Genomic DNA, 15,995 nt, shown 5'->3' with positions numbered 1-15,995 from the left:
ACTGCTGTTACTTCAGTCTCTGAGCTACAGGGAGGGAAGAGAAGGAATCCATCATGTCAGTTTGTGCTGTGAAGGTAGTGTCCACACACTAGCTTAAGGCCCCGTCACACATAGCGATCTCGCTAGCGAGATCGCTGCTGAGTCACAAGTTTTGTGACGTAACAGCGATCTCACCAGCGAGATCGCTGTGTGTGTGTGACAGCAATCAGCGACCGGCCACCCTGCCGGTATCGCTGCAGGAAAGGCCAGGACTTTTTTTTGGTCGCTGGTCTCCCGCTGGCCACCACGCATGGCAGCGTGTGACAGGCGGGAGACCAGCGATCTGCTGGTAACTAATGTACACATCGGGTATCCATCAGGTATCGGGTAACGTACCCGATGTGTACGTTAGTTACCAGCTTCCTGCATCAACGCGCTGGTTACTAACGTGCACAGCGACGCCGCGTGCTCGGCGTCACTGTGCTGATCGCTGGTGAAGCTGTCTGTTTGACAGCTCACCAGCGATCACATAGCGATTCACCAGCAATCCTGACACATTGATATCATTGTCAGGATCGCTGGTGAGTCGCTATGTGTGACTCCAGCCTTACACTCTTTTGATAAAGCCAGTAGCAAGGAAAACTGATTAAAAATGCAGACAAGTCATATAATGGCCACAAATAGTGATTTTAATCATGTACACACATGACAGCTTCTGTCACACAAATTTTGAGGCACATCTTTGCCTTCAGTAAGGCATGGTGCCCCACAACCATGCATTCTACATTGCTTGTGGTCTGTATTTTTGGATTTTATATGTAAAAATCCATGTTAAGATCTTAAGTCTAACTTTATATCCAGATATGGTCCCAGTTTCCATGATCCAGATCATCATTTCAACACACACTTACTTACAGTGTCCTCATAGGAGATGTCTGGAGGCGTCTTCTGTGTATCATTTGCTTGTGTTATTTGCTTTACAGAAAACCTTGTCCCAAGCGCTCCTCTATTTGTCAATGTGATGTACTGGGTGACGGTCTCTCCGATGACATGCGTCCCAAAATCAATACATTTGTTATCTATGGTAAGCTGTAAAACAAGTGCCTGGTCAACTAAACATTAATATTTATGACTTTTATACCTTCCAAAATGAATTATATTGATATCATACTATAAATGAATGCTTTCTATGTTGAGAGCCCATATATCACAGGCCGTATGACACATTATTTACAGACGCTTCCTACTTTAGTATCCATACCGTTAACAACATTTACAATATGTAAACGTACAACTGATCCATCATTCTAAATCACATTGATGACTGAAGGGTTATCCCAAATTTATAATAACCACTCTGATAGGGAGCACAATGCTATACAATGCTCCCTCTGAGAAAGGTATGAAATGTAGCTGCACTACTCTCTCTAGGGTCATCTATCGAAGGGAGCTATATCATAACTAAATGTCGGAACCTTTAAATCCCCACTCTAATGATTTTTATCATACTTTTAGCTTTGTTAAGGATCATGTATGCAAGTGTCATGAAGGTAGTAACTTGCTCACCGGTTGCCGTCTTCGCCTGGTTTCAGTGGCGCTCCAGTAAACTGTCTGCGTTTGTGATAGTGGTTGCTCTCTGGAGCGGAGATCACTTTTTGGATTTTTCTCAGTGCAATTCTTTGAGATTCCACACAGGTTACAGATGCAGCTTACAGATGCAGATATGTGGTGCTAGAGCAGAATGGAGCGCCACCGAAACAGGAAGAAGAGAGCGACTGTAACAAAAGGGCAAATAAACAAACAAACAAATCAATAAGTGCTTTAATGGAAACCAGTCATCGCATTCATGCTGCCTGAACTACAGGAATCATGAACCAGAGCCTGGCTACGAGATATGCTCTACTCTGAAATGCTGTGGTGTGATTAATCCAGTGTGGTCCCTGGCCGTATTCTCCCTACATTGCTCCAGTTGAGTAATAGGTCGCTATACATCAGTCAGTAATGCAGAATGGTGTGAGGAGAAGCTGGCAGGGGGCCATACTGGAAAATCAGAATTGTCCCTATGATCCCCGACCGATTCTTCAAACTATGTTTCCTCTAGCATTTTAGAGTAAAACTTAAGTCTCAGAGCCCCCCATTCGTCCATACAGAGACCATCATCCGACGCAGTCTCCTAAAATTCTATCAATCTACAGAATCCAAGAGCTGATGCTTCCAAGTGCCCCTTCTCAACTTCAACCCACCATGGGCTCCATATTTGTCCTGAATTTTTGGAAAGATTAAATTATGTCAGAGGTGGAAGAAAGGTTTTATAGCCCATGCTTTTATGAGGTTGCCTCCAAATATAGCAAATGAATGGTACAGTGGTCAATTTCACTTTTTTTCTTAGCAAAAAAAAAAAAAAAGGGATTAGTAGTTTGCTCAACAAGACTTTAGACATCCGAACCTCATTTATCTAGGAGTGCGCAAACTTTACATAGGCCTTGCCAAGCAGTCCAGCACTTCCACAGAATCTTCAAACTTTATTTCTTTGAATTTTCACGAAAAAATAAACATCCAGCAAGTTAAAAAAGGGTATCCTTTCGAGGCAAAGATACAAACTAATGCTACACACTATTTAAAACCAATGAATGATTAGATCATTAGAGACGAGCTTGTATGATATGTTCTAGGGTGGTTCCGAAGAACTATTAACCCTTACAATGAGGGAAGAACATTAAAGAGGTTGTCCAGGAAAACAAGTTATCACCAGAACAGATCGGCGGAGGTCTGACTGGCACCTGCACTGATCGGCAGAAAGGGACACTTTTATCAATGTTAGAATAGAGGGCAGTGCACATACATAGGGAATGAAAAGAGCAGCGTTGGGGATAAAAGTTCTCCGTTCTGCTGATGGGTGTGGATCCCAGTGGTCAGACCCCCACTGATCAGTGAACTATCACCTATCCTCTGGATGGGTCATAAGTTGTTTTAACAAGACAACCCCTTTAAGGTCACAAATAAAATAAAATATAATAAATTGAGTTTCATGTATATATTACATCACGGCTCGTTGGTTTTAAATAGTGTGTATCATTAGTTTGTATCCATGCAGAGACAAAAAACCTGTCGAGGTTCAAAAAGCCTAGAAAGGACACCTTTCTTTTTACTTGGCTGTATGCATATATTTTTGTGAAAGTTCATGCAAATACAATTTGAAGATTTTATTTCAGAACCAAACTGTACAGCCCAAATTTCAGGGTATGATTGGCAAGTGATACTATCAAATCATAGCACTCCAGGAAAGACTGTCAGTGTCACTTATTATCCTGCAGAAGGATTGGTTTCATGTATTAAAAGGGGATTTTTAAACATCACAAATGTTTAAAATTGCAAATTGCATGTAAAAAAAAATTACTTTATATTTAAAATCCTCTCCTTTCTCAAGATTGGAGTGCTTTTAGTTTTATTATTTTCTGCTCATTGTCTAGGTTTCTGGCCACTGCTGCGGTCTTTTAGCGATAGATGGTCTTCTAGGCATGGAGAGTGTATAAGGTTAAGCAGTAGTTTCTGCACAGCCGGAATCCAGAACCGTTGCTGTATGGGGACACAGTAGCCATAGTGCGTGGTTAGTGCTCCACTCCTTCAGTCTGCAAATTAGTGGGTGACTTACAGTAAGTTGATCAGATAGTAGTAACATATCCTAGAGACGGTGCCATCAAGTTTTATGCTTACACGTCAGTATTCTGGAATGGAAATACAATGGCAATGTTGCTACGTTGCTGGATACAGCGGCAGTCACCGTACCTCACACTTCTTAGTTGCACATTTGACTGGAACAGAGAAGGGTCCGGTCTGCGCCAGCATCATCACCTCTCCTTCTAGATCTTCATTAATCTAAATAATGAATAATCATTAGAATCATAGAATCATAGAATCATAGAATCGTAGAGTTGGAAGGGACCTCCTGGGCCATCTGGTCCAACCCCCTGCTCAAAGCAGGATTCGCTAAATCATCCCAGTCAGATGTCTGTCCAGCCTCTGTTTGAAGACTTCCATTGAAGGAGAACTCACCACTTCTCGTGGCAGCCTGTTCCACTCATTGATCACTCTAACTGTCAAAAAGTTTTTTCTAATATCTAATCTGTGTCTCCTCCCATTCAGTTTCATCCCATTGCTTCTAGTCTTTCCTTGTGCAAATGAGAATAAAGTTGATCCTTCTACAATGTGACAGCCCTTTAGATATTTGTAGACAGCAATTAAGTCTCCTCTCAGTCTTCTCTTTTGCAAACTAAACATTCCCAAATCCTGCAACCTTTCCTCATAAGACAGGGTTTGCAGACCGGTCACCATTCTGGTCGCTCTTTTCTGAACTTGCTCCAGTTTGTTGATGTCTTTTTTAAAATGTGGTGCCCAAAACTGGACACAATATTCCAGATGAGGTCTGACCAAAGAGGAGTAGAGGGAAATAATGACTTCACGTGATCTAGACTGTATGCTTATCTAGACACAGTCAGCAAACACAACAGGTTCTCAGTTATAGGGGCACTACAGCAGGATCAGTTATGAGGGCACTACAGCAGGATCAGTTATGGGGGCACTACAGCAGGATCAGTTATGAGGGCACTACAGCAGGATCAGTTATGGGGGCACTACAGCAGGATCAGTTATGGGGGCGCTACAGCAGGATCAGTTATGAGGGCACTACAGCAGGATCAGTTATGGGGCACTACAGCAGGATCAGTTATGGGGCACTACAGCAGGATCAGTTATGGGGCACTACAGCAGGATCAGTTATGGGGGTACTACAGCAGGATCAGTTATGGGGGCACTACAGCAGGATCAGTTATGGGGGCACTACAGCAGGATCAGGTATGAGGGCACTACAGCAGGATCAGTTATGGGGCACTACAGCAGGATCAGTTAAGGGGGCACTACAGCAGGATCAGTTATGGGGGCACTACAGCAGGATCAGTTATGAGGGCACTACAGCAAGATCAGTTATGGGGGCACTACAGCAAGATCAGTTATGGGGGCACTACAGCAAGATCAGTTATGGGGGCACTATAGCAGGATCAGTTATGGGGGCACTACAGCAGGATCAGTTATGAGGGCACAACAGCAGGATCAGTTATGAGGGCACTACAGCAGGATCAGTTATGAGGGCGCTACAGCAGGATCAGTTATGAGGGCACTATAGCTCAATGAATTATGGGGTCACTATAATGAATTATGAGGGCACTACAGTAGGATCAGTTATGGGGGCACTATAGCTGGTGCTGTTATGGGGATGCTTTGATTGTCCTAATATGTATTAATCTACAGAGAAAAAAAATCTATGTATGCATAATGTGTTTTAACAAAGCATACAATTCATTTCAGTAAAGCGTGAATAAATTGTGATGTTGTTTAAATACAGGAATGTTCTATATAAAAGTAATGTTATCAGCTTACCATGGGTTTAAATATTACAATCATTTCACAGGACATTCCTGCTGACATCTGTCCTGGAGGGTCAAATCTATGAAAACCAAGAGAAAAACAAAAGGATTGCTTTTGGCATATTATCCTCTTATAAGACCTTGTGCAGCGGTCTCTGAATTACACTTCTCTGGCAATTGTATGTTTCCATTTGGGTTAAAGGCAACCTGTGGCAGGAATTACAGTAACTTCACTAAACCATCTCCACCATCATCACTGCTCTCTTTTACAGCATTACAGACATGCTTTTTCACAAACTTTCTGAAAGGCACTGTAAAAAACAAACTCGGAAGCGCACAAAATACTAAGTACCTGCAAGTATTAATTAAGTTTGAATTCACCCCCTTTTCTTAGTTTAAAATTAAAGTGTTAAAAAATGTAAAAAAAAATGTAAAAAAAAAAAAACATGTTACAGCCCCCAGCTGTAAGTTTCGTCTAGTTGGTTCATAAAATGAGGGGAACCCCACGTCTGGTTTTCATTCATTCTTCTCTCCTGCCGGCAGACCAGGAGAGAAGAATCACAGCCGCGATCAGCACCAGCCGCCGGGAACAGCGCTTACTGTAGCCGCTTCTTCCCGGCGCCGTCCATGTGGTCCTGATGCAGCTCATGTGCAGCACACGGTTGCCACACGCGTGCCACACGGAGGTACCACGTGTCCACACGGACACACGGTCAGGGATAGCTCCGGTAGCATGTTTACCAGTACCGGAATTATCTGGACGTTCGAAACTGGCCTTAGGCTGGAGTCACACACAACCATTAAAAAATCGGTCTGATTTTAACGGTCCAAAATCGCACAAAGGTTTCTTGACCAGTGATCCGTTTTTGATGCGATTTTTCTTCATTGATCCGATTTTAATTGCATGTAAGCATCCGTTTCACATCCATCTGGCGATTTTTTTTCTGACCATTCCAAAATTGACAAATAACGGTTTTTAGGCCTGAAACTCATTTAAAAAATCCTCCTGCCCTATATTTATGGTATCTCCAACAGGTGTGAGCCTGCTACCTTTGACATACAGTCAGTGCTTGGATTTGGTTAGCTCTGCTTTGTGCTAAACATAACAGACAGACTCACTTTTAACACCACTGAGCGTGTTTTTTTCTATTGGGTTATATCCCGACGTTTTGGGGAGCAATACCCTGTGATTGTGGATCCGAGGAGGCGTAGACAAATGTGGGTCCATCCACTTTTGCTCCGAAGGATATCTAAAGGCCATTTTCACCGTCTCTATACATCTCTGCGTAGCCATCCGGAGAAGTTCTATCAATATTGTCGGATGAGCCTTGCTACCTTTGATATTTTGCGTGAGATTGTGCGCCCTGGGATCACGTTTCAGGACACGAGGATGCGCAAAGCTATTTCTGCAGAGAAGCGTCTACTCCTCACCTTATGGTATGTCTCAAACCAATATGTTGATGATGTGTGAAGCAGCATATTTATTTAACAGACCTTGAACCTTATTTCTTATTGCCCTATTATCTTAAATTATTTCCACCACATTTCCCCAAAACATTTATATGCTTGTGGCTTACGGAACCAAGCCATGGCATGTAATGTAATGTTCATCATGCCTACTTTAGAATTCCTCGACTTTAAATGTGTTTGAAGCTTTATCTGTTGTTTGTTGGGCTGTGTACTCATGTTTTTTTTTTGTTTCTTTTTTTAGCTTCCTTTCAACTGGCCTTTCATATGCTGGTCTGCATTTAGAATTTTTAATTGGGAAATCCACAATCTCTGGCATTGTATGGTCTACATGCTCCGAAATCTGGACCAGACACCATCATGTGGTAATGCCGGAGCCCAAAATGCCTGACTGGTTGCGTATCTTCCGTGGATTTGAGGACACGTGCCAGTTTCCACAATGTTTTGGAGCCCTAGATGGGAAGCACATCCGTGTACGTAAGCCGCCGAACTCAGGGTCCCAATTCTATAATTATAAACAATAATTTTCTGTAGTATTGTTGGCATTGTTTGACACTCACTACAGGTTTATAATTGTAGATATTGGGGCCTATGGAAGAACTGGAGACTCCAGAGTCTTCAGTTCTTCCATTATGGGTCGGCTGCGTAATAATGAGCTTGACCTACCACCACCACGTCAGCTTCCAAACTCAAATCTGGAACCGGTGCCTTATGTTCTTGTAGCAGATGAGGCGTTTCAATTGAGCAAACATGTCATGAGGCCATATCCACGACGAACCCTTGACCACCAGCGTAGAATATTTAACTTTTGCCTATCACGTGCTCGGCGACTGGTGGAGTGTGCCTTTGGTATTCTTACGGCCAAATGGAGGGTCCTACAGTCCGCAATTCAGCTGAGTGAAGCTAATGTCAATGAAGTTATTAAAGCCTGTGTTGTCCTACATAACTTCACAAGAATTCATGACTGTCCCTCACATGATGATGCTGAAGTGGAGTCTGCTAATGTGTCTAGGCCTAGGACACATATAAACCCACCCCGTCGTCCAATTTCCGGACTCAAAGTACGTGATGTGTTTACAACTTATTTTCTAACACCTCAGGGTGCTACTCCCTGGCAAGATGATGCCTTATCTATGTAGTGCTTTGGTTGTGTTGTGTTCTCAAAAAGATTGTTTGCTTGGCCTTTTTTTTTGTTTTTTTTAACCAGTACTTGTTACTATATCTATCTAACACATTACAGAACATGTACGAACATGAACAGACACACATTGTGAATGTTAACAAGTTTATTACTTGTTTTTTTTTTTTGTTATTGCCGTACCAAATAACCATAGTAATGGCATATGGCCTAATGTTATCAGCACATTAGTATTTAACAGTCCAAACCAAAAATTAAACATCATGTACAAAACACAAAACATTACATCAAGGGAAAAACGAAAACCTACAAGTCATGGTAGGTTGGGGTGGTGAAGGTGGGGGGCCTGTTTGGACATTTGGCCTTGGTTGCTGGGCCACATCTCTGTCCCCCTGTGCACTGGCAGCTGGCTGTGCCATCTGTTGCATCCTGCCAGGATCACTTTGTGGGTTTGGGTAGGGGTAATTTTGATATTGGTGTGGGTAGTCCTGGTAGGGCTGCCCTAATTGCCCATATCCCCCAATATGTCCATGTCTAACATACCCATGTTGTGGCCACCCACCAACATTGGGTACGTTAAAGTGGCCATATTGGGCATGTGCGCCCTGGCCCATATATTGAACTGTGGAGCCACATTGGGGATGTGTGCAGGCTGAGGCGGAGGTGTTGGCACCCGTGGAGGAGTAGGAGGAGGAACAGGTTCCAAGGATGGTTGACTTGTCACATCAAGTCCAACCAGCCTATCAATTTGATTCTCTTCTGACAGCTGCCACCTTTCAAGAAACTTAAACACACTGCGGGGATTATTGGGTGGTGTGCTGGCATCCAAAACGATTTGGAGAGCCCCTCTCGTACGCAGCCTGTACCCACGGGGAATTGCCCTCAAATACTGTGCCAGACTGCGCCCATAAGCCTCCTCCCCATCATCATGAGCAGCTGTGGACAAGTAGTCCAATACACCTCGGTCCACCTGCATTCTTGTTCCCAAAGGTGCTCCTTCTCTCCAGCGCCTGCCTCGTCGTGGTATCGGCTGAAGGCTGAGGAGAGTGATCCAGTGGCATGGTGGGGCTGCTACTGTTGCCCCAGTCATCATGCTGTGCTGACTGGCTAACAGATTATGGTGGTGGTGATCTTGGTGGTGGTGGTGTGGCTCTGGGAAGTCCTGCAGATGGGCCGGACCCTCCAGCAACATCCGACTCAGGATCAATCACCACCTCAGAGTCGGAACCCGTCTCCCTCTCTGTGAGGTTTGACTCGGTGCTACAATGGAAAAAATAACATGAATTAAATTTTGCATACAGAATATCCAAAGTACTACATTAAACCATGCACTTACGGTCTCAGATGCATCACAGGAGCAAGGAAATGTAGGCGGTCGAAGTAGAGGTATTTTCTTTTTGTGGTTCCGGCTGCTCCACTACGGGACCTCAGCTGTCTCTCCCTCCTATATGTGTCCCTGCAGCTGCGCCAACGCCTTGTCACATCAGTCACTACAATGTGAACAAAAACACAGGATTTTGTTACACCACACATATGGCTATGGTATCAAGGGTTTACCTATGCTTAGGCACACATTTTACAAATGATATGATTTATATTCCTGTTAGCTCCACACCAATACAAAAATAAGGAAAAGGTTGAGGCCTACTACAAAGGACCTTCTAACCAACAGAATTGCTAACAACATTTAGAAAAACCTGTGGTAATAATGCGAACATCTATGATGTTTTGAGTTTAAAAAAAAAAAGGTATATAGTGGCTAAGATACGGGCAAAAAAACAAGGAGAGCACTGCATTTGGTGCAGAACAATTAGCTAAATATTTCAAATTTTTGTAAGCCAAATTCGTCATGGTGCCACCAGTCAGGGAGTTGTAATTTAGATGTTGTAAATATGCACACAATAAAAATGGCGGAGTAATTATGTCCAGATATCTGAGCAATGACGACACATATTGGGACTTACATTGAGCAGATTAGATTTGGGGATTTGATTATGTGTACACATTACTTCACTTACTAATTTGGTCCCGCTCCTCCCGAGGTCTTGCCGCATATCCAGTGAACATCTGGGCACAGATTCTTCTCCACGCTGCCTCCCTGCGTGTGCGGTCAGCATAGTGGGGATCTCTCTGGTCCCATAGTTCTGGCCTCTCCTGGACCAGAACTATCAGCATTTCCACATTGACTGGCGTGGACATGATGGAGGACTCCGTGGAGGCGTTCTTCCTGGGTTTTTTTTTATGCTGCAAGAGAAATTTGCATCCCAAAGCTTCCTGGCCATGCCTCCTGCTCTTTCCTGTTGACCAGGAGAAGTTGTGCGATTTAATCGCAAGTCACACGTGTGGTGCGTTTTCAATGTGATTTTTAATCGCATCCATAGACTTGCATTGGCGAATCCGATCCGAAAATCGGTGACAATCGCAGCATGCTGCGATTGTCTCGGTCCGAGGAACGGATCCGGTAAAAAAACGCATGATGGGAGCTGCCCCATAGAATAACATTGGGACGAATGCAATGCAATTTTTTATCGCATTGCATTCGTCCGATTTTATCGCTAGTGCGACTCCAGCCTTAGAAGTAAAGGAGCAGAGAAAAAAAGAAAAATCACCCACTAAGTATTCACTGGTGTAAGGAACAAAAAAAATGTAATTGTGGCCCTTTCATCACTTTCGATAGGTTAATGACTAGTGTGTATAGTCTCTGATAATACTTTCGGTTGCGTTGACACACAGCAGCCCTGTGTCCTCTGTGTCTTTCCACTTAATCTTACAGGGAAACAACTGTTTCACCTGTAAACCCGTGCGTTATTACGATCAGCTACTCAGTTTCACAGGCATAGGGTTGTGGCAGTTGCGGCATGACCACTGTGTGTGAACTCAGGTTTTTCGCAGCAGGCTCTCAGGAAAATTGCACAAATAGTTTTGTGCCAATTGAATAATTGCATGGTATTAATATAGGAAAAATAGCTGAAATGCAAGGAGATAAGAAAATAATAAGCAATATTTATATACAGCACTGGATATATGAAGGGCACAAAATTCCTTCGTGCACCCTTCATTGTGTTTCCCATCACATTTTCGCGCTCATACCTTGTCACCAGTGAGCCGCAATGTGAAGTTTCCATGATAATCTAATTCTGTAATGTGACAAGTTGCATCCAGCAGCTCATACCTTGTTGTCACACTACATCCATCACTCACACCTCAATGTCACAGACATTGTCTGTCTTAACGTACGGTAACATAACAAAAACATTTCATTATAAGAAGAAAAAAAAGCAAATTCTTACAATATTGGAACTTGTTGTATCCTGGTATTCATAAGTAGAGATGAGCAAATATTTCAATATTCTTTTCGGCTCACGATCGCCGAATTTGCAATATTTGCCGATTTTAATCGTCGATTAAATCGTCGAATATAGTTGAACATAGACAGCTCAAAAGCCGGTATTTCCCAAGCTGTGTGACAGCATGGGAAACACCGGCATAGCGCTTCTGATCGGCAGAGAAATCACCCCCGCTGGTCAGAGAGCCGCGGCTCTTTATGTGATGGGAGATAAAAAAAAAGTTTACCTTCGATCACAGAGCAGCAAACAACACTTCTGATCAGCGGTGAAATCAACCCCGCAGGTCAGAGAGCCGTAGTTCCAGAAGACAGCGTGGGCGCTCAGCTGTGATCGAAGGTAAAAAAGTTTACCTCCGATAAGAGCACGGCAAACACGGCTTCTGATCAGCGGTGAGATCATCCCTGCCAGTGAGAAAGCCACAGTTCCAATGATGTCAAAAGACTGCGTGAGCGCTCAGCTGTGATCTGAGGTATACAGTTTACCTCTGGTCACTGGTGTCAACTGATGGGACTACAGCTCCCATCAGCTGACTCTTGCTGCCACTAATAACAGTGACAGCAGGAGCCGCTCATGCGTTGTAAGTAAATAATGATAAAAAAAAACATGCATGGGTTCCCCTGTATTTTTGATATCCAGCCAGGTAAAACTCACAGCTGGGGCCTGCAACCCTCAGCTGTCAGCGTTAGCAAGGCTAGTTATCAAGAATAGAGGGGTCCACATGCTGTTTTTTTAATTATTTAAATAAATAATTTAAAAAAACGGTGTGGGGTCCCCACATTTTTGAAAACCAGCCTTGCTACAGCCTTGCTAAAGCAGAGAACTGGGGGCTAGTATTCTCAGGCTGGTAAGGGGCCATGGTTACGGCCCCCCCAGCCTATTAGATGTGCCAAATCCGGCGCTTTGCCCGGCTCTTCCCACTTGTCCTGTAGCAGTGGAAAGTGGAGTGATAGTGGTGGGTTGATGTCACCTTTGTATTGTCAGGTGACATCAAGCCCCGAGGGTAGTAATGGAGAGGTGTAAATAATACACCCCCATTACTAACCCCATAGTCACATTGTACAAAAACACACAACAAAAATAAAGTCCTTTAAGTGAAAAAAATTACACAGACTCTTTTAATAATCTTTTTTAAACCATACTTAAAACCTTGCCTAATTCCACCAAAGCCTTCGATCTCCTGTAATAAAACTAAAATAAATAACAACAATATACCATACCTGACACTGTGAGTAGGTTACTGTGCACAATCCTGCTGACAGGATCCCTCAGTGACCTGCCCCCTAGTTTGCATAATGAATATGCTAATGTGTGTATTTGAAAAAAACATGTCACTTCATCAAGATAGCAGCGCCTGCACACTATCACTTGTCAGTTAGGGCCCCGTCACACATAGCGACTCACCAGCGATCCCGACAACGATATGAACTTGTCAGGATTTCTGGTGTGTCGCTACAGGATCGCTGGTGAGCTGCCAAACAGGCAGCTTCACCAGCGATCAGGACAGCGACACGAGGGTAAGAAGCAGCGCACGTCGCTTAGTTACCCACTGTGTACCTTAGTTACCAGCACGCTGGTGCAGGGAGCTGGTAACCAAGGTACACATCGGGTTTCTAAGCACCGCACGCTTAGAAACCCGATGTTTACCTTGGTTACCAGCTCCAGCTCGCTGGTCTCCTGCCTGCCACACACAGCGATGCGTGCTGGCCAGCAGGAGACCAGCGATCAAAAAAATGTCCTGGCCATTTCAGGACGATCAGCGATACCTGGCAGGGGGGCCGGTCGCTGATAGATGTCACACACAGCGATCTCGCTGGTGAGATCGCTGTTGCGTCACAAAACTTGTGACACAGCAGCGATCTCGCTAGCGAGATCGCTGTGTGTGATGGGGCTTTAGTGCCTATTATCTTGTGCTGTTGAAAAGAAACAAAAATCACCATCAAAATGACACTGTCGGCTGCCCCTGTGCATTAGCATCTATCGCGTTCCGATTGATGCTACTGAGCAAGCGGCTCCGCCGGCTCCTTGTTGCTGCAGACAAAATGAAATTACACTATATCAAAATGGCACCGTGGGCGGCACCTGCACATTAGCATCTATCGCTTATAATCAGAGCACCACATACATGAACTCTACCTTAGGACACAAGCATATCATTAACTAAAAACTAAAAATAAGGATTAAAAAAGAAGCACAAGACAGATTTCATCAACAAAGGCATCATTTTATTCAGTATAACAGCGCCGACCTGACACTCTGTGAAGGTTACTGTGCACAATATTGCTGACAGCTTCCCTTTAAGTCTTGTTTGCCAGAAGGATAAAATACTTATTTCACACTGAAAAATGCAAATAAATTTATATAATCTACACAATGTGATTTTCTGGATATTATTTTTGATATTCTATCTCTCAATGTTAAAATTAACCTACCCTTATAACTATAGATTGCCCACTTGGAAAGACATGAACAAACTTATAAGTAAGTAAGTGAAAAGAAAGGAAATTTAGAATCTGAAGTAATCTCTCCTTGTGGCTCTACGTCAAATTCAGAACATCAATTTTGGTTCATATGAATGATAAATCACTTACCGAATGGTGATGAAATCCTTCAGATGATCACTTACTCCCACCAGTTTGCAGAAATTAATCGTATATGATGCATTTGTCAAGGTGATTCTTTTCTTATATGTCTTACCCACATCAAGGTCCTAAAAAGCAGGTTAAGAATAAAAAGCACATGGGTTTACTCAGTCTAAGAGCACAGCATTAGTCCTGCAGGTTAATCGGTCGATACAAGTTATGCTAAAGTGAAGCTGGTTCACAAGATAAAGGTTTTCATTTTCCTCAGCATATTTAGCTGACCGATCTGCTTTATGTAAGAAAAGCAACATACGGCTACAGGTCCACACTATAGTAGCCAAATCAACCTAAAACCTGTTGTGCCTTTCAGATAATATGAGCTCTAAAAGACTCAAAAGGAAGATTTACAATTATATTTGTGCCTTTTCTTATTTTTTTAAATTTTTCCTGTGATATTCCTTTACGCATTATTTGTTTTTTAAATTTAAGCCTTTTTTAAACTCTATATTATATGAATGCTCCACATATTTTTTTTTTGTATAGTGCTCATCACTGGAGGGTTAGGTTAGGGGTTTGCAAATATTTCGGCTGATTAATCAATTACGACTTTTTTAAAAAGTCGATAAATTTTTCAGCATTGAGCAAATGTAAGCCTGTCCTCCCCCTCTGGATTTGATTTTATGCAAGTCTTGAGATGTATGTGGACGTTTTGCGGCACTATAGCAAGACATGGCCCTTTTTTCGCTGAAAAGTTGCAAAAATGTTAGAGACAAAAAATAAATAACATCTCTAATTTTGCACAAATTGCGCCATTTTGAAGAATTTGGAGCAAAAATAAAAAGGAGATTTTTGTGTACTCACCGTAAAATCTCTTTCTCTTAGCTTTTAATTGGGGGACACAGAACCGTGGGTGTTATGCTGCTGTCCACTAGGAGGCGACACTATGCATAATCTGAAAAAGATTAACTTTGGCTCCTCCTCTGCAGTGTACACCCCTGGATGGCGTCAGCCTTCTCCAATTTTGTGCAAAAGCATTAGGAGGAATATACCAGAAACATAACCATGCCTGTAAGAAAAGGCTACTATAAACAGGCTCAAACAACAATATGAGAACCCAACCGTAACAACGGCCCGCAAGGGCAACAGGGTGGGAGCTGTGTCCCCCAATTAAAGGCTAAGAGAGAGATTTTACGGTGATTACACAAAAATCTCCTTTAATCTGTCGCCTTATTGGGGGACACAGAACCGTGGGACGTCCTAAAGCAGTCCCTGGGTGGGAAGCAGTGGACGAATATTGTGCTGACAGTCCTCTAGACTTGGGGTACTGCCGCCTGCAGGACCCGTCTACCCAGGCTCGCATCCGCTGAGGACTGGGTATGCACTTTGTAGTGTTTTGTAAATGTGTGCAGGCTAGTCCAAGTGGCTGCCTTACACACTTGATGTGCTGAGGCTTGATGCCGAATGGCCCAAGAGGCCCCTACCGCCTGCGTAGAGTGTGCCGTGATACCGGCCGGAAGGGCAGAATTGTTGAGGCGGTAAGCCTCTTGAATGGTGGACTTGATCCACCTAGCAAGGGTGGCTTTGGAAGCCGGTAGGCCCTTGCGAACGCCTTCTGGAAGAAGGAAAAGTGAATCAGACTTCTGGAAGGGAGCAGTCCTAGACACATAAATATGCAATGCCCTGACAAGGTCAAGCGTATGCAGAGCCTTCTCTACCCTATGAACGGGAGCCGGGCAAAGAGACAGTAGTGATATTTCCTCATTGAGGTGGAAGCTGGACACGACCTTCGGAAGGAAGGATGGTACTGTACGGAGAACCACCTTGTCATGGTGAAAAACCAGGAAGGGTTGTCTGCAGGAAAAGAGCTGAAAGTTCAGACACCCTGCGTAGCGAAGTGATTGCCACCAGGAAAACCACTTTCTGTGATAGAAAGCGGAGTGAGACCACCCTAAGGGGTTCAAAAAGAGGTGACTGTAGTGCTGTCAAGACCAGGTTGAGGTCCCACGTCTCCAACGGACGTTTGTAGGGGGGGAACCAATCGGGAAACCCCTTGGAGAAAAGTCTT

The 15,995-nt window shown here is 43.6% G+C and overlaps 1 protein-coding gene across 1 annotated transcript in view; it reads right to left on the bottom strand.

The window, feature by feature from the left end:
- CFAP74 (cilia and flagella associated protein 74) overlaps nt 1–15,995 on the bottom strand; it is a 269,418-nt gene that overhangs the window by 195,593 nt on the left and 57,830 nt on the right. Inside the window, exons 14-17 of the mRNA XM_073585414.1 lie at nt 13,940–14,058; nt 5,413–5,479; nt 3,766–3,855; nt 895–1,068 (exon numbers count right to left, since the gene is read on the bottom strand). Coding sequence (XP_073441515.1) covers nt 895–1,068; nt 3,766–3,855; nt 5,413–5,479; nt 13,940–14,058 — 450 coding nt within the window. The remainder of the gene's footprint in view (nt 1–894; nt 1,069–3,765; nt 3,856–5,412; nt 5,480–13,939; nt 14,059–15,995) is intronic.

This window comes from Dendrobates tinctorius, unplaced genomic scaffold (assembly GCF_039654945.1).
Source record: "Dendrobates tinctorius isolate UK_male_01 unplaced genomic scaffold, ASM3965494v1 ptg000086l, whole genome shotgun sequence".
NCBI classification, from domain to species: Eukaryota; Metazoa; Chordata; class Amphibia; order Anura; family Dendrobatidae; genus Dendrobates; species Dendrobates tinctorius.
Note: the sequence above shows the minus strand (reverse complement) of the source record. Positions and strands in the feature narration are given on the sequence as shown.